Consider the following 25,997-nt stretch of genomic DNA (forward strand, 5'->3'; position numbering starts at 1 on the left):
GCATCTAGTCAATCGGTTTAGCGTTGGCACGAGATCAACATTTTTTATTTATTCTTGGAAGTTACCTTGGCAACCTCACTGCAACAAAGGCTCTCGCCTTGGCTCGCAAAGGCACAGTAACTGATACGGAAGGACACTCTCTTTCATTTGAATTTTTAAGCTCCCTGCTATAATGAATGTTTTCATCCTGTTTTGTGTCAAGAAACTGCTACTGAAATTCATGGTTTTGTTCACACGGTTAAACTAGAGCGAAATCCCTGTTAAGTGTCATAGACTTGAGCATTTCTTTATTGCTGATCTAACACCTGTTTTATGTTGTCGTCCGTTTAATTGCTGTTTTTGTTGCCGTTGTTGTATTAACTGCCATGACAATGGTTGTTTGGCATTAATGCCAAATTCGCGTTGGCAATACGCGTTCTTAAACAGGGCTATGTCATGGCGATAAAGGATTGAATTTAACCGAGTCGGCATGAAAGGGAGAAAGAGACGGCACAAGAGAGAGAGGAACCTTGCTCTTTTAAACAGGTTCTTGTAATCACAGAGTGCGCCCGTCGGTTGATAGGAAATTGACGGAGAACAGGTCCCTCAAGCTCTCCTCATTGTCTGCGCTAAAGGGCCCGTTTCTGATCCACCGGCCTGGGTCAGTGGGTGGGGCTGTAACCGTGGCGACGGTGCCAGGCTCCCCCTGTCTTGGGCCGCGCCCTTAGGTTGCCTATAAAGACGTGCCCCGGGCTTTCACCGATTAAACTCGGCTCACCTCTCCGCTCCGCTGAGCGCCACCGCACGGGCGCGGAGCCGGCTGAATACTGATGGCTCCTTCCGTCACAAGGAGCACGTCGAGAGAAATGAAAGAGCCGCTCGGTCACAGTGCGGCCACGGCTTTTAACTCTGAGATCACTAATATGTTATCAGAATGTTCAATGCAACAATCACTACCAGTAACTGAAAGCAATGGGGTTGTAGGACACAATTTAGAATTGTGATGAAAAAAAAAAACAACAAAAAAAAACTACTCTTTAAAGGGTTAAGAATCACACAAGCAGGGCTATTCACTAAACTGCACTTTTGTTTATGAATAGGATTAATTGAGGCATGGCCTTGAGCAGATTTCTTTCAAAGCGTTTTTGGTTTCTTGTGTGTTCTCGGGGGGTAGCGCATTGGTTTCCTGTTCCCAATCCGGTCCTCCCTGCAGTGCCACTCTTGGCATTTGGTTAGGGCTGGTGAGGTTGCCTCTTGGCGCTTTCACTGCTCCACAGTCTGGCATCCACACTTATTGTCACGCAGTTTCCCCCTCTGCAGTTTTCCCTTCTGCAGTTTTCCCCTCTGCAGTTTTCCCCTCTGCTTTTTTACCGCATATAATAAAAAAGAAATGAAGCCTGCAATTACAGGAAAGAAAAAGAACAGCCTGGAACAAATACGCATGTGATCCAGTCCCATTATTCCCCTTTGACAAGGCCAGAGAAATCACAGGGCGCTCAAATTCATTCACGAGGGTCATCGTGGACATCGTGGGAACGGTGCACAAGAGTTCTTTATGAACCACCTCAAAATGCAGAGATTCTCAAATCGTTATTCAATTTAGACCGGTCTCAGCACGTCAGAGCGAGAGGGAAGAGTCTTTCTTTCTTTCTTTTCCCTTCTCATTTTTCCAAATGGTTCTGCTCCATCTGCAAAAAGGGCACGGTCAGCTCCAGGTCCCCGTTGAAGGAAACGAGGCGGAAAGCGAGCGGTATTTCAGCCCTGACGACGGCACTCCGCTCGCCATGCGCGCAGGACATTCGGCCCACGTTCCAGAAACCAATTTGTCCGGAGCGCCTCCATCTTCTCCAGATGTTAGGGGACTTCAAAGCGGCTTTGAACAGTGGGCCTCATCCTAATTGTATGGTAATACAGTTACGGCCTCTGACCTGAAGTCTGTCCACCCGTGTGTCGAGTCGTGGAGTCTGTCCTGCACACAGCTCAGTTAGACCACCAGCGTTACATATAACTGTTCATTTTCCAATAAACGTTGTCTCCAAATGACACATACCACGTCCTTCTTTAGAGGGCAGTATAACGTTTCTTCATGATGCAAAAACCCAAATGAATAATATATTGCCATCGATTTTCTTTGGTTCTTATGTAAAAGGAAAGATTTTATTTGAATTTGGTCGGATCTTAAAAACCCAACGTGGCTTGCAATGAGAAATGTAGCCCATTACTGGTGCAGTGCTGTTTTACTCTTGTTGACTTTGACCTGTACAAAGCAATTCAAATGCCTTGCACAGCTTGTGTAGACCACACAATCACCCTCTGATCATATGTTAAGGAATTAAGGGATTGGCAGATTCAAGTTTCCACAATTGATCCAGTCAATGGCTTCAGTTTGCATAGGTCATGATGCCATAATGCCAAATGAATAATGTAGCTTCTGCCAGGTAGGGTGAGGCACCTATAGGATTACTGCAAAGCTAATAACCCCAAACCTTATAGCAGCTTTGTGTCATTGTTTTAATGGTCTTGGTGCATCTTTGTGCACAGTCAGGCTCTTTAAGCCACTGAGAACAGAAAAGATAGGGTTGCCAACAGACCTGGGTCAAATGTGTAATTGTTTTGGATTCAAGTACTTTTCTGTGCTTGATGGATCTTACCTGGTGCAATTCAGCCGACCAGGAAGACCAGAACCAATGAAATTTGAGAGTATTTCATGGGTTCCAACACCCCAGACAAGCTCAGTAAAGCGTAGAAAAGCATTTGACATCTGTCTGGTTTCAGGGGGGCAAATCAGGTTTAAGCCCCACATGCATATTTTTTGTGTTTTGGAGCTTTTCATATTATCCTGGAGCTTTCGCTCTCGCTTTATGGCCCATACTGATTATAAAGTAGTTTTACTGTGCATATTTTAGGATCTAGCTGCAATTTTTTCAAGCCGTTCACAAAACGATTTCCCACGTGAGATGACGTATGTTTTAGCATCATTATCGGATGACGTTGCTAAATATAAACTTCTGCACCCACACAATCTGCCTCTTTGAGACCGAGCCGAAAACCTTTATACACCTTTTGTGGCTGTCGATTCTAACTCGTTATTTAGCTCCTTAATCCTTCTCCTTCGCTATTGTTCTCCACTTCAGCTGCACTTCAGCTGTCCATTTTAACTCAGAGGGCTGACCGCAGAAGATGGAGGGCTCTGGGGCTGGGGTGAGGGACTTCTGAAGAAAACTACATCACTGCTCTTTGCAGAAAGTCTTAGGTACGAAAAGCCAGGAAGAGGCCGCTGATGCGTGTGGTCGTTAAGGCCCTGCTCTCGTTCCAGGGCACGGCTGGGCTCCTCAGTATGGGTCAGAATCGTGACTGTTCACCCGTAGCCCCCGCCGGGTGATGCGGAATCGGGGGGGCACCGTTGACCTGGGTTTGGGAGAGGTCGTTCTGCAGGCATCAGCACCTGCTAGCTCTCTAGCGCCCCCTGCGGGTCGGTTTGGCCTGCTAGTCTGTGCGTGAGCCTGACTCGCTGCGGCGTGGCGCCCGTGTGCTTCTGAGAAGAGTGAAGAGCGGGTGCTTTCTGCTTCATCACCTGCTGTCTGAATGAAGCATTACATCGCAGTACACGTCATATGGCAGCCGCTTTTATCCAAAGTGACTGACAGTTTTAGACTAAGCAGGAGACAGTCCCAGTCATGTACCTTAACCACTACACTACAGGCTGCCGTTCTGCAAAGGGGAGAGTAAGCTAAAATTCCTCCACAGCGATGTGAAAGTCTGATATGAAATCATTGGAAGCGTTGGATTGCAGTTATTGCTGCAAAAGGTGATACAATAGGTTGAGTCTAAGGGGGCAATTACTTTACAACACGGGTGAAATGGGTGTTTAAAACTTTAAAAATATCCAAATCGTTAGCATTAATATAAACAATATATGATTTTGTTTGCCGAACTAGGAGGAACAAAACGGCAGATGACGTCATCGAAGCTATTCATTTGGACAATTCAACAATAACTGTGTTACACTACACTGATATCCATAGTGTTTCCTGTATGGGCACCCTGCCAGCAAATGCGTACACTTACCATGTTATATGTTTCAGTAAATGTTTTATCTTTGAAATGCAATGAGGATATATTCCCAGTGAATGGTGATAATAATTTCCAAATCTTACGGAGTCTGCACATAAACCTCTTTAATCGGTTGGCTCAATGGCACGTTTCTGCTGGACTTTGAATGGCTTCTATTGAATGCTGCACCCTCTGTTTCGTGTACCGCTGCTACAGAGATCAGCGCGCTCCTCACAGTCTCAGTTCTGACCTCTGTTTGCAGTTCCCTTTGGTCTGTGTGGTGGTCTCCCATGGCAAGCGTTTCAAAGCTACAGCCCTGTAACGATGCAGCCAGCCTGCATGATTGGTTTCTCTAATCCTGTTAATCACTGGCCTTATTGAGGTGCACTTGATGGTACAGTGAATATAATGCGCCCCCCCCCTCCCCCGCCCCCGCTGCAGTAAAGCCAAGGTGATGAGTCACTGAAGAATCCGTCCAGATTGATTGTTTTTGTCTGATGTGGCCAATAGTTAAGTACAGTCTTTTGGTAATATTGGTTCTTCCAAAGCTTTGGATTGTTTCTCCAGATTCTGCAGCTTACGATACTTTTCCAAAAGACATATGTGCTGGAGGCTGCTAAAACAATCCATTTACCATGTCCTGTGATAAATTGGTTGCTTACTTGGAACTAACATTGTGTAATTTAATATTTTTTTATCTCCTAATACCTGGCACCCTTTAGGGAACATGAGTCTCTGGTCTAAATCTGTAGAACCATATATTCTGAAGGGGGTTAAATCCCTAAAGGTTCAAGGTTTTTGAGTTTGATTTCATATAGTGCAGTCCGTACCTATTTGGGCAGTGGTAAAATGTCAGTTTTTTTTTTGGCTCTGTACTCCAGAACATTGGATTTTAAATGAAACTGAGAATATGAGTTATAAGTGCAGATGGTCACCTTTACCAAAATAAATGGTAAATGGACTGTTTCTGATTAGTCGGGCCAAAAGAACAGAAATCGTACCGCTGTCCAAATACTTTTGGACTGCACTGTATCTGCCGCTCTGCGATCCTGTCAAGTTTTCTCAGCAGTACACATAGAGCCCCACAGCACCCAGACGCTCTGGAGAACACAAACACACCACACCATCCTCCATTTTACACACCGCAACTGGCACTGTGTAGACCGGACTGCTCAGCGGGTGAACTTGGGATCTCTGGGGCACAGGGACAGAAAGGAGAGCCCCCATAGGCCCCCGGGAGGCGCCTTTTAGGCACGGGGCGTTCAGTGTCACAGCCCCGGGATATCGGGTGTGCTCAGACTCTTACCGCCACCTGTACTGAGACAGGTTCTGGTATCTTCTAATCTAATCTCTGATGCGCAAAGTGGAGAAGTCCAGCCACATTATGCACTAAACTCATTAAGGACTCCTCCATCTGGGGTTTTTTGGATTTTGACAAATGACCGCGCTTCTTTGGTGAAGAAAGTACTTTGGTGATGCTGGATCTATGCATGATGATCTGGGAAAGTTGTTAGCCAAGTCTAGCACATGTAAGTGTATGAAGTGAATACCCTTATGTTCTTCTGCTTTCTAATTGACACTGGATGAGGAGTTATCCAGGGCACAGCTTTATAAATATTACGATTCTCTATTCAAATTCCAGCAATTATTCGTTTAATTTCACCACATTAAATCCAGAGAGTTAAGAATGGGCATTTCTAAGAGTGAGAAATGGCTATGAAAACATCACGAAAGGTTGATCCTCTTAAGAGGCCCACGGTAACAGCTTCAGAGCGCGTGCGCTCATTGACCGTGCGATTAGGAGGAGGCCAGGGGCGGGCCAGGGGGGGAGGGGGCGGAAGGGCAGGTTTCGTGCTTTCAGAAGGAGTCAGTGGAGACAGAAAGGGGATTGTTTGCTCAGAGCGTTGCCGTCGGACGCGGCGGCGGGAGAGTCGGGTCCGCCGCTCGGCTTGGCTCTTCAGTTTCCTTTCTTCCCATTCTCAGAGCCCCAGCGCCGGGCCGCCTTGTGCGCAGTCAGGCACGGAGCCTGAATGGTGGCATGCGGAGGCGTCGGGGAGGCCACCAGGCACCCCGTCACCAGTGTCTGCGAGAGCTGCGCTCCTCATGAACTCGGCAGCTGGACACTCCGACATGGGAGCTTGGAGTTTGTAACATGGCGGGTGACAAGTAGCAGCCGCTAGCTCAACACTAACAGCGGTCAATGCCGCTAGGTTAGCTAACCCTAGTACAGCTATAACTTTAAGGTTTTTGTGTTGAAACATTGTTACAAGACCATTGTAAATAAGTTCCTATCATTTAAAAAGGCTCATGTTGACTCACCCTCTGCCTGTGTTTATAGTCTTTAAATTCGTGTTTAAAAATATGCAGTTGACACACTGTACCAAAACCTTATATAGCTGTACAATAATTGAAGCTCATTGGTTAAAAATGGGTTATAATCGCCACAGCCAAGGGGGAGGGACACAGCGAAGGGGGAGGGATAAACAGTATTGTGGATTGAGGGTGTTTGCTGCTGCAATTCGTGACTGTTAGAAGTCCGGAATGACCTATTGTACTTTTAACAATAGTTAGCCAACCTTGTCGGTGAAGTAGCCTATAACTCACATTTAATTGTTTAGTCTCATTGGGAACAGTCACATCTAGTAACAACCTTATTTAGGAGTTAACTGCTGTTACCTGTTATTGTGTCTTCCAACTTTTCAGCCATTTCTGCTCCCTGTATGGGTAAATGGGGCAGGACTGGGGGTTGTGTCCACACTGAATTCCCTGTTTCACCACAAATGAAACCAGGCCACACTGACAACTGGACACCATTTCTGTGAAAAAGAAGGATTTGGCTGCATTAACAGACTAGCAGAAATTGTTCAATAGACTAGTTTATTCTTCGGTGCTTCTCCAAGCGTTAAGTTTTGCCAAGGTAGAAGTCTAATGACGTGGAAGGCAATCTAAATGTCATTCCTTTAATATGTCAGCATTCTGACAGTCACAGAATACCAACAGTTGCATGTCAGCAGCTTGTGACCTCTGGGGCGTGTGCGTTCTTTCTCCTCATCACTGCTGCCGAGTGCTTTCTGTTCGGGCAGCCTGTAGCCTAGTGGCTAAGCTACATGACTGGGACCTGTAGCCTAGTGGCTAAGCTACATGACTGGGACCTGTAGTCTAGTGGCTAAGCTACATGACTGGGACCTGTAGCCTAGTGGCTAAGCTATATGACTGGGACCTGTAGCCTAGTGGCTAAGCTACATGACTGGGGCAGCCTGTAGCCTAGTGGCTAAGGTACATGACTGGGGCAGCCTGTAGCTTAGTGGCTAAGGTACATGACTGGGGCAGCCTGTAGCCTAGTGGCTAAGGTACATGACTGGGCCCGGTAGCCGAGTGGCTAAGGTACATGACTGGGACAGCCTGTAGCCTAGTGGCTAAGGTACATGACTGGGACCTGTAGCCCAGTGGGATAAGGTACATGACTGGGACCCGGAAGGTTGGTGGTTCAAGCTGTGGTGTAGCCACTTGGTGTAGCCTCTCCCTACAGTCTTACAGTGTGGTAACATGCCTCTCACTCTCTATCTCTCTCCCTCTCCCGACAGTCTGACAGTGTAGTAACATGCCACTCACTCTCTCTCTGTCCTTTCTGTGCCCCCAGCTCTCAGCACTGTGTGCTGCTCCCTGCTCTGTGGGGTATGGAGGTGCACGAGTGGGAGATCGACTGCATGAATGGCCTGGTGCTGGAGGAGGCCAGTGCGGGACACCACCAGCAAGGTAAGCTGTGCGCTGTACACTGTACGCTGTACGCTGTGCACTGTACACTGTGCACTGTACACTGTCCTCTGTACACTGTGCTCTGTACGCTGTGCTCTGTGCGCTGTACACTGTGCTCTGTACACTGTACACTGTGTGCTGTACACTGTGCTGTACGCTGTGCGCTGTGCTCTGTGCCATAACACAGACTGTTTAGGCCACATGGTTCATGCTCAGCATTGTGTCCAGCACACAGATGGAGTGGACAGTGACCTGGAGCAGTGCAACTAGAATGTAGTTAAATGCTAATTCAACTAAAAATCTGTGTTGAGGGACTATAATTGTTCTTTTTGTTGTTGTTGTTTTTTATTCATGCCATGTTTGTTTGTATGGAGTTTAGTCCAAGTAAAATAAGCCAGATTGATTTGTTCTATTCTATAAGCACAGAGTAAATGGAAAAACAGTATACGTCGACCTCACTGGCTTACAGTGTGTAACTGCAGGCACGGAGAATTGAAAATCAAGTGTAAAAGTCTGACGGGCTCACAGGAGACTGTTCGGTCTCTAGTGACGATGCCTACCGGAGTCTATAGTCTATAGTAACCAGCAGTACAGCACATCAGATAAGGCTGTCTTTAGCCAAGGTATTTTACAGAAACATGTGACGTGTGTGTGTGTGTAAACGTGTGCGTGTGTGTTTATGCGTATGTGTCTGTTTGTGCGTGTGTGTTTATGCGTATGTGTGTGCGTATGTATGTGCGTATGTGTGTGCGTATGTGTGTGCGTATGTGTGTGCGTATGTGTGCGTATGTGTGTGTGTGTGTGCGTGTGCGTGTGTGCAGGGCAGGGGGGCAGCATATATCTCCCTTCCATCCATTGCAGGACAAAAATCAAAGCCGGTTTAATCACCCCTGAACCTGTCTGAACAGGTACGAGAGGACAGCGCTCTCTTTGTCCCCCTGCTTCCCACCCCCTCTATGTTCACCCAGTCCTCAAAAGCCCCCGTACACACCACCAGACTCCCTTCTTTACCCTTGGAAATTAGGAAACATTTTGTTCAGTCAGATGTAGACAAGCCGTCAGGAGATCGGACCCTTTGGGACATCGGAGCAGCGGATCAGGTTTCGGCGATCTGCGCTGTCGAGGGGCGCACAATGCAGCCCTTTCTCCCCGGGCCCGAGCCCTGCCGGGCCACCTCGCGCTGATAGCATCGCACACTCATCCTGTTCGCCCTCTTCCCACCGTCTCTGTCACTAAAACCAGGACCTGGAGCCCACTGAAAGCCTGAAGAGGCTCAGCCCGGCGAACAGAGCTGAAAGATCCTTTGGTGCCTAAAAATAAAGCTCTGGGACTGTGTTCGGTTGGACGTGACAAGCATGGGCCCTTAACTTAGACAGACTGATAGATGGATGGATAGAAACTTTATTGTTCACAATGTGGAAAATTATCATGGCTTCCAAAAACAATTAGAAGGTGTTTTGACGACTCTTCATTGATATCTATAAAGTTTGGGTGTGGTAGAACCTGCTGGTACATGCCTAGCTCTTAGCTGAACTAACAGCTGCAGTAAAAATGAATGCCTTACTCCCCAGGAGGAGAAACTGAGAAACGCGTGATAACGCTGGGGCTCGCTGCCTCATCCACTGACGGCGAGATCATGGTGATGTCATCGGCAGACGGCGGGACAGGAATTGGGTCAGGCCTGCAGGGAGCTTCAGTCTGTTTGGGTTTTAGCCGTTTTGTCTCTGTCTCTGTCTCTCTCTGGCAGCCACGCTGGGCCCCTCTACGGTGCTCGGGCGCTTATGATATCGATTCTTGCGGTTGAAGGACCTCTCGCAAAGGCTTGTGTACTGCAAGTGCGTGGCTGGCTGTCTGAACCGCCCTCGGGACTCCGAGCCCTTGTGCACATGCCATCCTGGAACAGACGACCGCAAAAAAAAAAGAAAAAAGAAAGTCTACCCAGAAGGATTTTCTCCCCTTGCTTTTTAACCCAATATGGACTCTGGAAATGGAATATGGAAAACCCATAGAAAGACCAAGGATTCACCATGAATTTCAACGGTCATGTGTCTTGAAAAACGGTCATATGATCAAATAAAACGCTGGTGTCACATCCGTCTGTTAAGGGATATGTAATGTGCAGGTCACATCCATCTGTTAAGGGAGATGTAACACGCAGGTCACATCTGTCTGTTAAGGGAGATGTAACACGCAGGTCACATCTGTCTGTTAAGGGAGATGTAACGCACAGGTCACATCTGTCTGTGAAGGGAGATGTAACGCACAGGTCACATCTGTCTGTTAAGGGAGATGTAACATGCAGGTCACATCCGTCTGTTAAGGGAGATGTAATGTGCAGGTCACATCTGTCTGTTAAGGGAGATGTAACGTGCAGGTCACATCCGTCTGTTAAGGGGGATGTAACATGCAGGTCACATCCGTCTGTTAAGGGAGATGTAACATGCAGGTCACATCCGTCTGTTAAGGGGGATGTAATGTGCAGGTCACATCCGTCTGTTAAGGGAGATGTAACATGAAGGTCACATCCGTCTGTTAAGGGGGATGTAACATGAAGGTCACATCCGTCTGTTAAGGGGGATGTGACATGCAGGTCACATCCGTCTGTTAAGGGAGATGTAACATGCAGGTCACATCCGTCTGTTAAGGGAGATGTAACATGCAGGTCACATCCGTCTGTTAAGGGGGATGTAACGTGCAGGTCACATCCATCTGTTAAGGGAGATGTAACACGCAGGTCACATCTGTCTGTTAAGGGAGATGTAACACGCAGGTCACATCTGTCTGTTAAGGGAGATGTAACGCACAGGTCACATCTGTCTGTGAAGGGAGATGTAACGCACAGGTCACATCTGTCTGTTAAGGGAGATGTAACATGCAGGTCACATCCGTCTGTTAAGGGAGATGTAATGTGCAGGTCACATCTGTCTGTTAAGGGAGATGTAACGTGCAGGTCACATCCGTCTGTTAAGGGGGATGTAACATGCAGGTCACATCCGTCTGTTAAGGGAGATGTAACATGCAGGTCACATCCGTCTGTTAAGGGGGATGTAATGTGCAGGTCACATCCGTCTGTTAGGGGAGATGTAACATGAAGGTCACATCCGTCTGTTAAGGGGGATGTAACATGAAGGTCACATCCGTCTGTTAAGGGGGATGTAACATGCAGGTCACATCCGTCTGTTAAGGGAGATGTAACATGCAGGTCACATCCGTCTGTTAAGGGAGATGTAACATGCAGGTCACATCCGTCTGTTAAGGGGGATGTAATGTGCAGGTCACATCCGTCTGTTAAGGGAGATGTAACATGAAGGTCACATCCGTCTGTTAAGGGGGATGTAACATGAAGGTCACATCCGTCTGTTAAGGGGGATGTAACATGCAGGTCACATCCGTCTGTTAAGGGAGATGTAACATGCAGGTCACATCCGTCTGTTAAGGGAGATGTAACATGCAGGTCACATCCGTCTGTTAAGGGGGATGTAACGTGCAGGTCACATCCGTCTGTTAAGGGAGATGTAACACGCGGGTCACATCCGTCTGTTAAGGGAGATGTAACACGCAGATTGCTGCCACCCATTGGGGGTTAAGGACCCAGACACCCTTCCCAGAATGCTCCTCGTTTCCAAAGCCGCCCGTCGCCCCTCCTCCAGTTCCCGGTGACTCACAGGGCCTCAGACAAATATAACCCCCCCCCATGGGCCTCATCACCGTCTCGCTGAATCGCCCAGCCAACCAGCCTGGAGAAGCGAGCGCGTCTAGCCCTGCGCCCCCCCTGCCCCAGCGCATGAGTCATCACTCTGTCTGCGCCCTCAGGCTCAGGCTCTGGGGAACGGGTGAGGCGGGGAGATCGATGAAAACCCCGCAGAGCTGGAGCGGCTCTCATGCCAAGCTTCAGACGGGCCCCGCGGCCGTTAGCCCGGTAGCCGTTAGCATGCCTCGCGGCGGCGGGGGTAATTGCCGTTCCTGCACCGACCGCCTGCCTGACTCAGCTGAGTGGGACTGGGTGCTTCAGCGGTGTGTTGTGCTGCTGGGTGGCTGGTGCTCTTGCTTTTCTCTTGCTTTGGTGGTGTTATTCCAGCCTGGTTAAACGTTCTTTCTGTAAGTGGCTTTGGCTAAAAGCACCTGATGAATTCCATAGGTTATGTCCCAACACCATGTTATATTACCAATGACCAACAGCTTAAAGCTTAAGTACGTTCCAATTCTGAAAAAGAGTCACGGGACCCATCGATTCTTCCAGTTTAAAGTATTTGGTTACTTATCAGATTATGTCAGAATACATCTCTTTAAAAGTCACCTGTTCACTTCATCACAGCAGTGATTCTGTAGTGGTGAATCCTCATAGACTGGTGTGTCAGTGTGTGCGCGCATGTGTGAGCACGTGTGTGTGTGAGCGTGCGCGCATGCGTGCGTGTGTGTGCGTGTGTGCGCGAGTGTGTGCGTGTGTTCATGCGCGTGCGTGCATGTGTGTGCATGTGTGAGCGTGTGCGTGCGTGTGTGCGCGTGTGTGCGCGTGTGTGCGTGTGTGTGAGCGTGTGTGTGAGCGTGTGTGTGTGAGCGTGTGTGTGTGAGCGCGTGTGTGTGCGCGTGTGTGTGCGCGTGTGTGTGAGCGTGTGTGTGAGCGTGTGTGTGAGCGTGTGTGTGAGCGTGTGTGTGTGAGCGTGTGAGCATGTGCGCGTGTGTGTGCGCGTGTGTGTGAGCGTGTGTGTGAGCGTGTGTGTGTGAGCGTGTGTGTGTGAGCGTGTGTGTGTGAGCGCGTGTGTGTGAGCGTGTGTGAGCGTGTGTGAGCGTGTGTGTGCGTGTGTGCGCGAGTGTGTGCGTGTGTTCATGCGCGTGCGTGCATGTGTGTGCATGTGTGAGCGTGTGCGTGCGTGTGTGTGAGCGTGTGTGTGAGCGTGTGTGTGAGCGTGTGTGTGTGAGCGTGTGTGTGAGTGTGTGTGTGAGCGTGTGTGTGAGCGTGTGTGTGAGCGTGTGTGTGTGAGCGTGTGTGTGTGAGCGTGTGTGCGCGTGTGTGTGAGCGTGTGTGTGAGCGTGTGTGTGTGAGCGTGTGAGCGTGTGCGCGTGTGTGTGCGCGTGTGTGTGAGCGTGTGTGTGAGCGTGTGTGTGAGCGTGTGTGTGTGAGCGTGTGTGTGTGAGCGTGTGTGTGTGAGCGTGTGTGTGCGTGTGTGTGCGTGTGTGTGCGTGTGCGTGCGTGTGCGTGCGTGTGTGTGCGTGAGCGTGTGTGTGTGTGTGCGTGCGTGTGTGTGTGCTGGTGTACTTCCTGGCTCACTGTAGTTCTTCGCTGTAGCTCTCCCCGCATGCCCCCGGGCGAGGCTTGTGTCCCCAGTGCGGTGATTCAGCGCCTTTTCTCCCCAGCGGTACGGAGGGCCAGCGCGCCTACGGGAGGACAGGCGCGGGGGGGGAGAGGAGGAGGGGGGGTTAATGTCAGCTGGGACTGTTTGTGTCAGCACCGCCTGCACGCCGTCCTTCAGCCTCGTGACGCTGTCGCGCAATGGTAATGCTACGCTAACTCAAGGGGCCGCAGAGGAGCGGTACCCGCTGTGCTGTACCTGCGCAGGGACCAGGGAACTGGAGAACTCTTGTCGACGCGCAAGCAGAAATGTCGACTCGTGTTCCTTCTGTCATGTTAATGTGGAAAAAATGTGACTTTCTCACTTTTTATTATTTTCTTTCATAAGCTGTGAGTGAGTTTTGCCGGCAGTGTGAGGACGCGGTCAGAAAGCGCTCACCAGCGGGGGACGCTCAGGACGTTCTGCGTTTCGGCCGAATAACCCGAGCTCAACCCGCCCGCAGGTCGATCCGCTCCGGTCGCCTTGGCAACGCTCGGCAGAGGGAAAGTCCAGCGGCGCTTCGCTGAACTGAAAACGGAGACGCAGAAACACCATGCCGGGCGCGGAGAGGCAAAGAAAGACACATTCAGGCTGCCCGTGACTTTTCGTGTTACTCCACTGCTGGTCATGCAGGTGGCACATTTGGCCTCGACCCAAGGCCCGTTTTTCGATGTGTCCTGCAAGGACCTTTGATGGCTGAAATTTGGTTTCGGTCCATTTCTTGTTTATCACACTCTGTTTCTACCCTGTGCTGAGCCTGAATATTTCAGCTACCGTTTCCTTGAGCCCCGTTCTTAATGAACTCATTAAACCCATGACAACCCTTGAGATGTGTGTGAGTGCACTCAGGCTGGTGCTTAGTCAGGTTACAGGGGTGGGACTGTTCAGCTTGAGGGACGAGCTAAAGGCCCCCCATGCTGGTAGGAAGCCACTTCCCTGGCCTACCCCCTTAACTCCAGTCTGCGTGTGTGTGAAAGGAGGCTTCGTATTTGTGTGAGCAGTTAGCATGGCCAGTTAAGGTTACTTTATCCTTCGTCACACAGCAATTCTGACAAGTGCTGCTTGGGGGGGAAACAAAAAATATATACCTGAAATACGGGGGGGGGGGGACAGTCTGCACTTTAACCTCGCATTTATTATTTTGTCAGAGCTGGGGACTCGAGTCACACTTGAATCGCACCTACACTTCGGACTCGACTCGGACTCGTCCAAAAATGACTGTGAATAATAAGAGTCTGCTAAATTGCATCATGAAAATGACGAAGTGCAAGTTGCAAATATAGCAAAACCCTGCGCTATATTTCTTGCAGCATAGCTTGCTAAGAATGCAGTTCTGCATGTTGTGGCCTTTGAGTTTAAATAATTCAGTGTTATATTAAGAAAATGTTCAGCAAACAGGTGACTTTATGAAATCTTGACTTTGGTGTGCTACACAACACTATTTATATTTTTTGTCTTTTTTAAGTTTTCACTTTGACTAACCAACTATATTATGAGCAAGCACGTTATTTGGCTATGTAAATAGCTGGCTATATAACTAAAATATGATAGTTTACCACAAATTATGCAACTGTAACATGTAACATTTTGAGACAAATAAAGGTTTAGCTAAACACGGATGATTGAACATGCAAAGAGATTAAAGGAATGTGTAGCTGCCTAAATTGTACTCCAGACAAGCGATCACTGAAACTCTGTATACTGTTGTTTATCGAGTTAGAAAACAATACCAGTTCGCCATCAGTAACAATAAGCAAATTAGCTATTACTACTTAGCTTCCCGAATTGAGAAATATCCACCTGAGGTACAACACTTGTGCACTAGGCATCGCTACTGTGTTCGTATTGCCTATATTTTATTATGGATTTTTGTAAATTTGTAAAGCTAACTATAGCCAATGTGTTTGTTGCTACTGATAGCGAACTGGTATTGTTTGGTATGACTAGATATGTAGTCTTTGTTGGATAATAAGCAATAAAAGGGCCAATTGGCTGTGGCAGTTAGAACCAATTTTCAACCAATGAGCTTGAATTGTTGTACAGCTGTACAATGTTTTGATACAGAGTGATGGCCTGACAAATGTACACTTTGAAACCAGAATTTAAGGACTATAAACACAGGCAAAGGGTGAGTCAACATGTCAGTGAGTATGAAGGGATTTACAATGGTCTTGTAACAATGTTTTTACACAAAAATCTTACCAGTTTACCTTTAAAAGCTACTGTAGAACCCGAGTTTGGCATGTACTGTAGTTGCATTAATTTTACGATGCAATAGTGCAATGGCATTCCTTAGGATTCTACTATAGCAAAATGTAGATCTAGTTCCACAAATCATAGCTCCCGATTTCTTGCATAAACAATATCTAGCCTCATTTTTTTCTTTTATTTCATGATTAAAGTAAATGCTTAACAGTTACCTTTCATTTTAAAGAGTAGGAGTATATTAATTAACCAATACTGCAAAGTGATTCAAATTTCAACACTGTGTAACTTTGTTTACAAATAAAGTCTTATTATAAATGATATATAATATATCAATTATTCTTCTTGAGTCACAGATGCAGATTAAGCCTAGTCCTGGACTCAATTTAATTGGAGATTATCCATCCCAAACTGCATTTAGTCCAGGATTAATCTTAATATTTCTTCATGTAACCGGCCCCTATAGTATGGTTATTTATTTAATCTTATTTATTGATATATCAATTACCTACCACACCAGACCTGAGGTTTTGGCAATCCTTTCTCCAGCCATCTTGATAAAGGCTTTGCCAAAACGTTGGCTCAGGCGTGGTAGTTCATTGATATATTAATTCATAAATGAAATAACCACTTTTTGTGTGGCCCTGATAATACTGCTTCTTCAGTTGTCACACACTTACATATGCTCATATACGAAAGATGTCTTCTGGACTTCTGGTTTCTATATCTTCAGTTAGCATAGGAATCATGATGAATTTCTATGGCCATACTGTTGTTTTGGCTGCACTATTCTGGAGACTTGAGACTTGACTCGGACACTAGCTCAGAGACTTGACTGGGACTCTAGCTCGGAGACTTGAGACTTGACTCAGACTTGCATTTGATGACTTTCATCTCAATGTGCCAAATGAACATAAACTGTTCAAATACATGCAGACTGCAGTGCAGTATAAGTGCGGTTTTGGGTCCCAATGGGACGCATTAGGGCTGTGCCTGAGGCACTGAAAGTGCCTGTTTCGAACTGGTCTCTCGTCGCTTGCCTTTCACTGGCGGGATATTAACCAAGTCCGTTTTTCAGGCCGCTCAGCATTTGCTTTCAGCAAACCACTGTTACACTAGGCGGGCCACACAGGCTTGTGTAGTACACCAGGTGGGAAACAGTGGCTTGTGTAGTACACCAGGTGGGCCACAGAGGCTTGTGTAGTACACCAGGCGGGCCACAGAGGCTTGTGTAGTACACCAGGCGGGAAACAGAGGCTTGTGTAGTACACCAGGCGGGCCACAGAGGCTTGTGTAGTACACCAGGCGGGCCACCACAGAGGCTTGTGTAGTACACCAGGCGGGCCGCCACAGAGGCTTGTGTAGTACACCAGGCAGGCCACAGAGGCTTGTGTAGTACTCCAGGCGGGAAACAGAGGCTTGTGTAGTACACCAGGCGGGCCGCCACAGAGGCTTGTGTAGTACACCAGGTGGGCCACAGAGGCTTGTGTAGTACACCAGGCGGGCCACAGAGGCTTGTGTAGTACACCAGGCGGGCCACAGAGGCTTGTGTAGTACACCAGGCGGGCCGCCTCAGAGGCTTGTGTAGTACTCCAGGCGGGCAACAGAGGCTTGTGTAGTACACCAGGTGGGCCTCAGAGGCTTGTGTAGTACTCCAGGTGGGCCTCAGAGGCTTGTGTAGTACTCCAGGCGGGCCACAGAGGCTTGTGTAGTACACCAGGCGGGCCACAGAGGCTTGTGTAGGTGGAAGCGGGAGGGGAAATTGAGGAATGTAATTGGGCCCTGCTATTGGTCTGGGCTGAAAGGGCATGAGGCAGAGCCTGTGCACGGCACATACCGTGCGACAGAACAGCGTTTCATTAGAGAGCTGTCCGTCTCCGGGCCTTTCTGACAGGCATGTGTGCGGGCACTCCCAGCAGCCTGGGGCATAGTGCTTCTCCTCCTTTCATCTTGCACGGCTGTGTTGTCATCGTTGATCTTTCCTCGCAAACTCCCCCCCCAACCCAGTCCCCCTCTGAAAGCTAGAGATGACTTTATTTGCTTGGCAGATTCCCCCATCCAGGATATCATCACAGGATCCTATTAAGACTTGTACTACTGCCATAATTTTTTTAATCTATTAGTTTATTTTTTCATCATGCCTTAACCTATTAAGGACTAAGGCGCCTAGACAACCCATAGAAAGCCCTAGAAATCACAATGCATTTCAACGTTCTTGTTGTGTGTTGAATGTGTCTTGAAAAAGCTGGCATCACATCCGTCTGTTAAGGGAGATGTAACACACAGGTCACATCCGTCTGTTAAGGGAGATGTAACACACAGGTCACATCCGTCTGTTAAGGGAGATGTAATGTGCAGGCTGAGGGGTTAATGGTGTCCCTTCAGTCTTAAGTACACTTTATATTTACATGGGGATGTGGGTGGGTCTGGGATGCTAGCCTTCACTGTAGAGCCTTCTGGAGGAATCGTGGACCTAACTCAACAAAACACCCGTAAAGGAAAGTGCTCACTTGACAACCCCTGTGAAATGCTCGCATTAGCCCCCCTTTGGCTGATGTTTAAAATTGTTGTTCATTGCCTGGTGGGTAGGAACCATGTTAGCTTAGGAAATCAGAGCTAGGCTTTTATGCACAGCCCCCAAATTATAAGCACAGGGAAATTAACATTATATCTGGTGTAATGTAAAATTACGGTGTAATCCATTAAAGGTTACAATCTATTTAACTTACGCTGCTGGATATTGCAGAAGCAGGTCAGGGTTAAATAATTGGCTCGAGGGTACAAGAGCACTGACTCACCGGGGAATCAAACCTGCAAACTCTCCCTCGCAAGTACAGCAGCCGGTTGCACCAGTTGTCAATAAGTAAGGACCGAGCCTAGTTGTTACGTAAATCGCTACTAAGTACTTACTACAACTTATGCAGTACGTACTGAAATAAAACATGTTGCACCACTCAACAGTACACAGAGCTGACGCCCTACTAACTACATTTTGGGTTAAGGGCACTTGGTGCTACTGAATTTAGTAGCCACTAAGCCTGTAGTGTGAGCTTCATGTTCCAATTTAAACAAAAATGGACATAATACAAACATATGGGAAACAACAAGATACTGCAGTGAAAATATTTTCAGATTTTTTTTATTGAAAGCCCCTTGTAGTGTAGGACATACTGTATAGTTCTTGAGATGAAGACCAGAAACTCTACAAGGGACAAACATGAATTGCTTGGTGTCCGGAGGATATATGACTACATTTTGATGCTAGATAAAAATCTGATTATCTGGAGGTTTACAGTAGATGGAATTTTGAATGGAGCAGTACCACCAAGTGAAGTGGCCCGAATTAAGGGGGATTATTGGCCTGGATTAATGTGGGAACCACTCCAGAGTAATTTAGGGAATGCCACAACATGTCTGCGTGTACAGGGCTGATCTTTCACTGCGATTACAAAAATATAATCCCTAATATAACCGACTTGGCAGCCCGTCTGCTTTTCTTCCTTGTGCTGTTCTTAATAATGTTGACGTGCCAAGATCTACAGCCAACTGGAAGGTTACAGTGACTTTCCACAACCGCCTAAAGCGCTTTCACATTCAGTCTGCAAAGTGCGTTGACTATCTCATTAGCTCTCTCCCTGTATTTATTATTTATGGGTTGTAAGTGCATATTTATTTGATGTGAATATTTTTGTACACTTTATTAGGAACCAAGAAGTCCCATTTGGATCCGGAATCTATTTTTCAAGAGAGACCTGGCCAACCAACTAAGTATTAATAATTAAATGTACATAAAACAGTACAATATACAAACGGCCAGTAAAAAAAAAAAGATTAAATCTGCCCTGAAATCTGTTTTCATGTCTTGACATGTTTCCATATTTCAGTTACAATATTTTGTATAGTCCTTTTAAAATCAGCGATAGATATGAAGCAGTCTAATTTTGTGCTCCCTTTGTGATTTGTTCCAAGACCACGGTGCATAATAATTAAAAGTAGTTTGACAAAATTCTTGCTTGTTTCTGTTTGGTTCCTTACAGGTAGTGCCTAAAGGACTTCTCTGTGAATGACGTGAATGTGTTTGCTTTGTGGCCAATCTTCAGGTCCTTATTTGCCCTTCTGCTCCAGCAGTGATTGCAGTCTTTTTATCTTATTATTGTTATTATTATTGTATTTTTTATTTGACCATTAATAGAAGTGCAGCTTGCGGGTGACCTGTACATTTAGGTGTGATGGTGCGTGGGCCAATCCTGTCAGCCCCTCAGCTAAAGTTCACTGGGTGCGACCGGGAACATTTTGGAGCGTTAATCTCGACTGCCAATCCACTTGAAACCTTTTCCTAATTTGCCATTTTCTTTTGTCAGAGTTTAAAGCACCACCTTTAAAAGGCATAGTACTCCTGACACAAGCCTCTGCCGTGTTTCTGCAGAAGATCTCGCCGCGATGCGTAGCCGTAGCACAACCCGACGCGCACGGAGATTACGCCGTGATGTCATCGCGGCCAAGGCCACAATCAGCACCGTCCTTCACCTGGGGATAAGATATACTTCATTGAACCCCACGGGGGTGATTTGTCCTCTGCGTTTGACCTATCCTAGTTATGAGCAGTACGCAGTCTCATTGCCGTGCCCAGGGACCTACTCCAGTTCTGAGGCCAGTGCCTTGGTCAGGCATGTCTTTGAGTGTGGGAGTACCTGGAGTAAACCCACGCGAGCGCGTGGAGAACATGCAAACTCCATACAGAGTGGATCTGGTCGGCCAGGAACCGGACCCAGGACCACCTCCTGGCGAGGCCACCGCGCCAAGCACCGCGCTAAGCACTGCCACCGCCTGGTGCCGCAAACAATGGAGACCTCAAGCTCAGCTAGCCCAACCGCCATTTTCCCCAAGTGCTTATTTAGCCCCGGTCCTCCCAGGGAAGCTCCACTGTGTGATCAGAGGGGGGTAATGGCCGCAGACGCCCCCTGTCATTAGCTCCCCTTTCAGAGCGGAGCGCGTTCGGGGCGGAACCCCTCGCCGTGTTATTGCGTGCCTCGAACGCAGGGAAGCATGAGAAAATTACAGACAACCGAATAATTGGTCATAATTACGAATTTGATGAGCGAACTGAAAATGTGCATTATAATGCCCCCAAATTGCCTTTAAGCCCCCCCCCCCACCCAGACTCCTTGGAGACCTGGTCCCTGGGTTGAGGGTGCCTACTTGGCTTTTGTCTCAGGGGCCAGTCCCCCCCCCCCCCTCCAAATCTCCACACGAAAATCAATGTTTCAACCCAGGATTTGAATCTTGGGGGTTGAGCAGAACAAAGCTCTGTATGTGGGTGAGTGTGGGCGAGTATCAGGTTGAGTGAGTCAGTGAGTTTGTGAGTCAGCTAGTCTGCCCATCCATTTCGGGGATGGGGTGGGGTCGGGGGGTTGGGCACCAGCATTGGGCTGTTGTGCAGGGGTTAGTAATGCCCCCACAATGGTCAGGGCAGAACAGAGCAAAGCTGACGCGCAGTTTTAATCACAGCCTCAAGTGGGTGCCGCCCTGCTCTCCATTTCCCTCTCTACCTCCATTTTACCTCCCCCACATCCCACAGCACTGAGACTCTTCCTCTCACTCTCTCTCTCTCCTCTCTCTTACTCTCAAATTCACAGTGCTTTATTGGGGTGAAAAAATGAAAAGATGAAAAGATACTCTTCTGTTGCCAAAGCACAAAAAGAACATTGAAGATACACCATTGAACACATGAACATACAGTATTTGTGGACATCAGTTTAAAGACAAACATGTATAGCCCTACTCAAATAGGCTCTCTCTCTCTCTCTCTCTCTCTCCTTCTCTCCCCTCTCTTTTCTCTCTCTCCCCCCTCTCTTTTCTCTCTTTCTCCCCCTCTCTCTCTTTACCTGAGGCAGACAGGCAGCCGTCTCTTCATATCACAGAACTCCTCTGACACGGACCCTGGCAGAAACGCTGGGCTGCAGGCCTGCCCGGAAGGCAGGGGCACACACTTCAACTGTTGTTTCAACACACCTCTGTGTACTTAATTTAAGGAGCATTTTGAAATATTCCCCTCTTAAAATGAACGTGCTGCTTGTTTCTGCTGTATTTACGGTCGACTTTCTACATATCTCAGCCTGTCACCCCAGGCTCTGTATGATTCAGCCTGAGAATACTGCCAGCTCAATCAGTATTCAGCATTCCCATTTGGCTTTAAGCCCAACTCTTATTTTAGCTGTGTTTGTGCTTGTGTGTGGGTGCTTTTATGTGTGCATGTGTGCATGTGTGCATGTGGTGTGTATGTGGTGTGTGTGTGTGTGTGTGTGTGTGTGGTGTGTGTGTGGTGTGTGTGTGGTGTGTGTGTGGTGTGTGTGGTGTGTATGTGGTGTGTATGTGGTGTGTATGTGGTGTGTGTGTGTGTCTGTCTGCGTGTGTGTGTGTGTGTCTGCGTGTGCGTGGGTGTGTGCGCGGGTGTGTGTGTGTGTGTGTGTGTGTGTGTGTGTGTGCTCGTGCGACCGAGGTATGTATCTTCCTAGAGCTGTCTAGTAAAACAAAGACCAGACTAGATAAATGATCCCTTTCTCAAAGGGCTTAAGCCACTGTTGAGCATATACGGTGGTCTGTGGTAAGAGAAGAGGCTGCAGGCTTTAGCACAGACCTGACACAGGAGCACTTTGTATGGTGTGTAATCCTGCACCTTATGCTCCAGTTATCAGGGTGGGTTGATTAATGGGAGTCATAGCCTCGTTAAAGTGAATTGCGTCTTTTTTCCAGTTTGTGTTATTTTAGTGAAAGCACTGTGCATTAGGGCTGGTAAATGTGTTTCCTCTGGATCCAGATATAAAACCCTGTTCAACTCTGCACCAATTTAAACCCCACAAGACCTGAGAATTATCAGGACATTTTTGACAAAAAATAGTTGGTGTCATAAATGTCGTTTAAAGGGCAATTTTGATATTGTACATTCAGTGTACTTCTAGGGTGTCTATCATTTTGATGACAGACATTAGATCTTCCCCTATATTTTACTTTTGCTGTGTTAGCTTTGAAGCTCAATATCTCCGAAAAACACCACGAGAACCTTATAATTGTAAGGTCACGCAGCGATGGAACTTAATTTGCGGTGTTTCGCCGATTTTATGCTGATGAACAGAGCGCTGTGGTGTATCGGTGACACTGAATAAACATGCTGGAATAACCTTACAGAATGAAGGTCCGGTGTTTATATATAGCCCAGCTAAGCTTGCACATTGATATCGATGTAATTAAAGCTTGCCCTTCAGTCTGTTATGCCCACCTTTTGTAATGTATGGAATATGACCGTGTTTGTCTGGGGAGGCTGCTCCAGTGTATGTAATATGAAAGCACTGTAATGAATTGGCAAGATGAGTTCTGCGGCCACAATAGGAAGCGCTCAAGGGGAGCGTGCATTTGCAACGGTCTTGGTTCATTTGACCGGCCGTTGTAAATGATGCGTTCGACTTTAAACGATCACACGGTCCACATTGCCGGATGACGGACTAGACGGTTGCCCGTCTGCAGTCGCTCCACGGCCCTGTCCGTATTTTGACCCTCACAGCGGCTGCTTGGCGGTTTCAAACGGCCAGAAGTTTGTTGGGATCCATGTTGTTTTACGCCGATTCCTTTCACCCCCAATATCAGACTGCGAAGACCTGCTTTTATGCAATAATACACTAAGGAGTGACTTCCCCTGGGGATGATGTCGCTGCTGTGCTGCATTCGCACTAAGAGGCCGAAGGCGGTGACGTTATCTCACGGTAAGTCTGGATTGGCCTCTAACGCCGCATAATGGGAATTCTCTCAGAGGAAGCTTGCACTGTTTACTTTCTCTTGGGTTGTCGAAGCCTTGGGTTGCAAGCAAGTTTCCTCTCCCGACCCCCTATTGACCCAAATTTCCTGCGGGGAAGACGGTTTACTGCAGTCTACCTCCCTGACGTGCGACCTTCCCCGAAGGTGAAGTCGGAGCGGCGGTCCGTCTGACGCAGTCGTTTGAACCGCTGCCATCTGAACTGTGGCTGATCTGTTGTAAACGTGGCCCTCTGGGACACGGGAGGCACCGCGGTCTCCTTACATCCTTTGTTTGTTCGCACAGGACTGCGGTTAGCATGGGTATTGCTGTTTGGGGGTAGAACCAGGCTAAAGGGGAACGTTCCCTCCATTACACCAATGTTGAGGCTACCTGTAGGCTAGTGGCTAAGGTACGTGCCTTGAACCCGGAAGGTAGCCACTATTAGATCTGTACAGCTGCTGGGCCCTTGAGCACGGTTGGGCCCTTGTGAACGGCCCTTAACTCCACAGTGCTCCCCGGGCGCTGCACGGTGGCTGCCCACTGCTCCTAAGGAACTAGGACAAATGCAGACAAATTACCCCACAGGGTTCAATAAAGTATATCTTCTCTTCTATTTATGTTGTACTGACGTTGGTGTTAACGTTGCTTGTCTCCCGGGTGGGTTGGGATGCGTGCGAGGCCGGACCTGAGCCAGCTGGCGTGCCACTCCCCCCGAGGAGAACAGGACAGGGCACCTGAGCCATGCGGCACGCCCTCAGTCCAGGGGGCGACTGATAGCCATCTCTCAGGGAGAGGGCACCCGACGCTGACTGACAGATGAGGAGGGCCACTGAGAATCGCAGCGGTCGAAGCGCAGAGTCAGCGTCTCCGCTATCCCGTTGGCCCTGTTGTTCAGGCGGGAAAAACCCGGCGGAAAGGCCGCTCAGCCCGCCAGCTTGACGCGTCGTCACCAGCCACCCTTCAAGGACGGACATACAAAAGAGCCAAGCTTTCGGGTAGTCGATAATTTACGGAGCGGAGGGGCTGCCTTTTCGGCAGTTGGCTCTGAGCGGTACTTGGCGGGAACGTAAACGGCCTTTTCAGGCGAAAGGGCTCAGGAGGTCGCGGAGACGATAATGAGCCGGCGGGAGCCGTGAGTGTGGACTTCCTGCGTGGTGTCCGTATCCCGTTCCCCTCTGCGTTAGCGTTTCCTCCCGAGTCCGTCAAGCGTCGGTTAAAAGCACCGCAGCCTTCGTCACCCCAGGGAGCGCCCGCAACAGATCCGGCGCGCGGTAGGTCCGAGTGTCGTTGGTGTCATGAGGACGTTACGGCCTTTGAGAGGGGTTGCTGCCGATGTGAGCTTGGCACGTTTTCGGTTGCCGTCCGACAGCTTAGCAACTCGCGTCTCATGCCAACAATGAAGGCCGTCGGTGAACGGCGGGACTTCGCCCGGCTGCAACGAAAACCGTTTCTATTGAGCCGAGTGTGAAAGGACCCGTTTAGCATAATCGGAGGAAGCCAGCAGCTGTGTTGTCCTACTTTCTCCTTTCACACTCGGCAAACACATTTTAAATGTTCTTTCTTGAAGATGACTGTTAATGTTTCAAAGCCCCCCTGATTAAATCGCTTTCAGCCGCATAAAAACACATGAGCTCATTTTCGAGTTCGTTGAGTTCGACTCGGCTGATAACATTTGAAGTGTATCTGCACGACAAGCAATCCCTTTCTGTTCCAAGAAAGTAATTAACTCTCATACACAATACATGTTACGTTTTGGCCATACATTTTCTGCTGATAATAGACTTCAAAGTTTGCTGCCTTTTACAATATTTGTTTTGTCAAACAGTCACAATCTAGAGCTGTTTTACTTCATGCGTGCCATTTGATAGAATGAGCAGGAGATTAAAATGGTCATGACTCCCAACTGACAGTAGTTTACATTACTGTCTTTTGACGCAAAACTGAATTGTGGCTTCAGATTACAGTGTAAATGAGTGACCTTGCAATTTTACAAATCTGATTCACAGTGACTGAAAAATGCTCGGTGTACGTACCCATGTTCTCGGACATGGACCTTAAACGCGTTAATTCAGTCATGGTGTCTAAATCATTCAGAGTAGGTGGAAGCTGAAAATGTGGCATTTTATTGTAAAACGAGTTTTAGCATCACTGGGCTAACCACAGGCCCTTGCTCTTTGTGCTGTGATAGCTAGCAATTTTACTTTCTTGGCAAAGCAATTGCATAGTATTTAGAGTAATGTTAGGGGTTGTTATAGGTTAACTCTATATTACATTATATGATTAACATCACAACTCTTGAGAGAAATTGAGAATGTGACCTTGTACAGCACACCATATTTTTTCCAGATTCAGTTTTCCATGCTAGGTGCACTCAGTGGTTTTTGCTCTTTGTCGAAAACTTTTGCTGACTTCATGCTGGAGTAATGTGTTGTCTTCTCACGTGTTCCCGTGGTAACAGGTTTTGTGGAATTGGGCTGGGGGGGATAGCGTCTGCTGAAGTTAATGTGTTATTAGGATGTAAGGCACACTTTAGGCTAACTGGAGCGATGCTAGTCATGTTATTGGTCTTCCTCCGTGCTCTGCGTTTATACACATCACACCTAGAGAAAGCAGCCGCCTGAAATTACACACAACTGCCCGCCTGTATAAGCATGCTGCAGATATCCCTGTCATTGTGTGTGGGTGGGGGGGGGTATGTGCACGTATGTGTCATTGTGTGTGTGTGTGTGTGTGTGTGTTTGTGTGTCATTGTGGGTGTGTGTATGTGTGTCTTTGTATCAGCTCCATGTGAGCAATAATAGGTAGCCGCCATATTTGGAGGCGGCGGTGCTACCTGTGCCCCTAAGGATCCTACAAGTGTCCATGTCATTATTCTGTACTGTGTG

General features: G+C 47.9%; 1 protein-coding gene across 1 annotated transcript in view; it reads left to right on the forward strand.

Moving 5' to 3' along the window:
• The window catches only part of si:ch211-266k8.4 (carabin), a 94,770-nt gene that overhangs the window by 20,548 nt on the left and 48,225 nt on the right, over nt 1-25,997 (forward strand). The window contains exon 10 of the mRNA XM_061222661.1: nt 7,673-7,788. Coding sequence (XP_061078645.1) covers nt 7,673-7,788 — 116 coding nt within the window. The remainder of the gene's footprint in view (nt 1-7,672; nt 7,789-25,997) is intronic.

This window comes from Conger conger, chromosome 15 (genome assembly GCF_963514075.1).
Source record: "Conger conger chromosome 15, fConCon1.1, whole genome shotgun sequence".
In the NCBI taxonomy this organism is placed as follows: domain Eukaryota; kingdom Metazoa; phylum Chordata; class Actinopteri; order Anguilliformes; family Congridae; genus Conger; species Conger conger.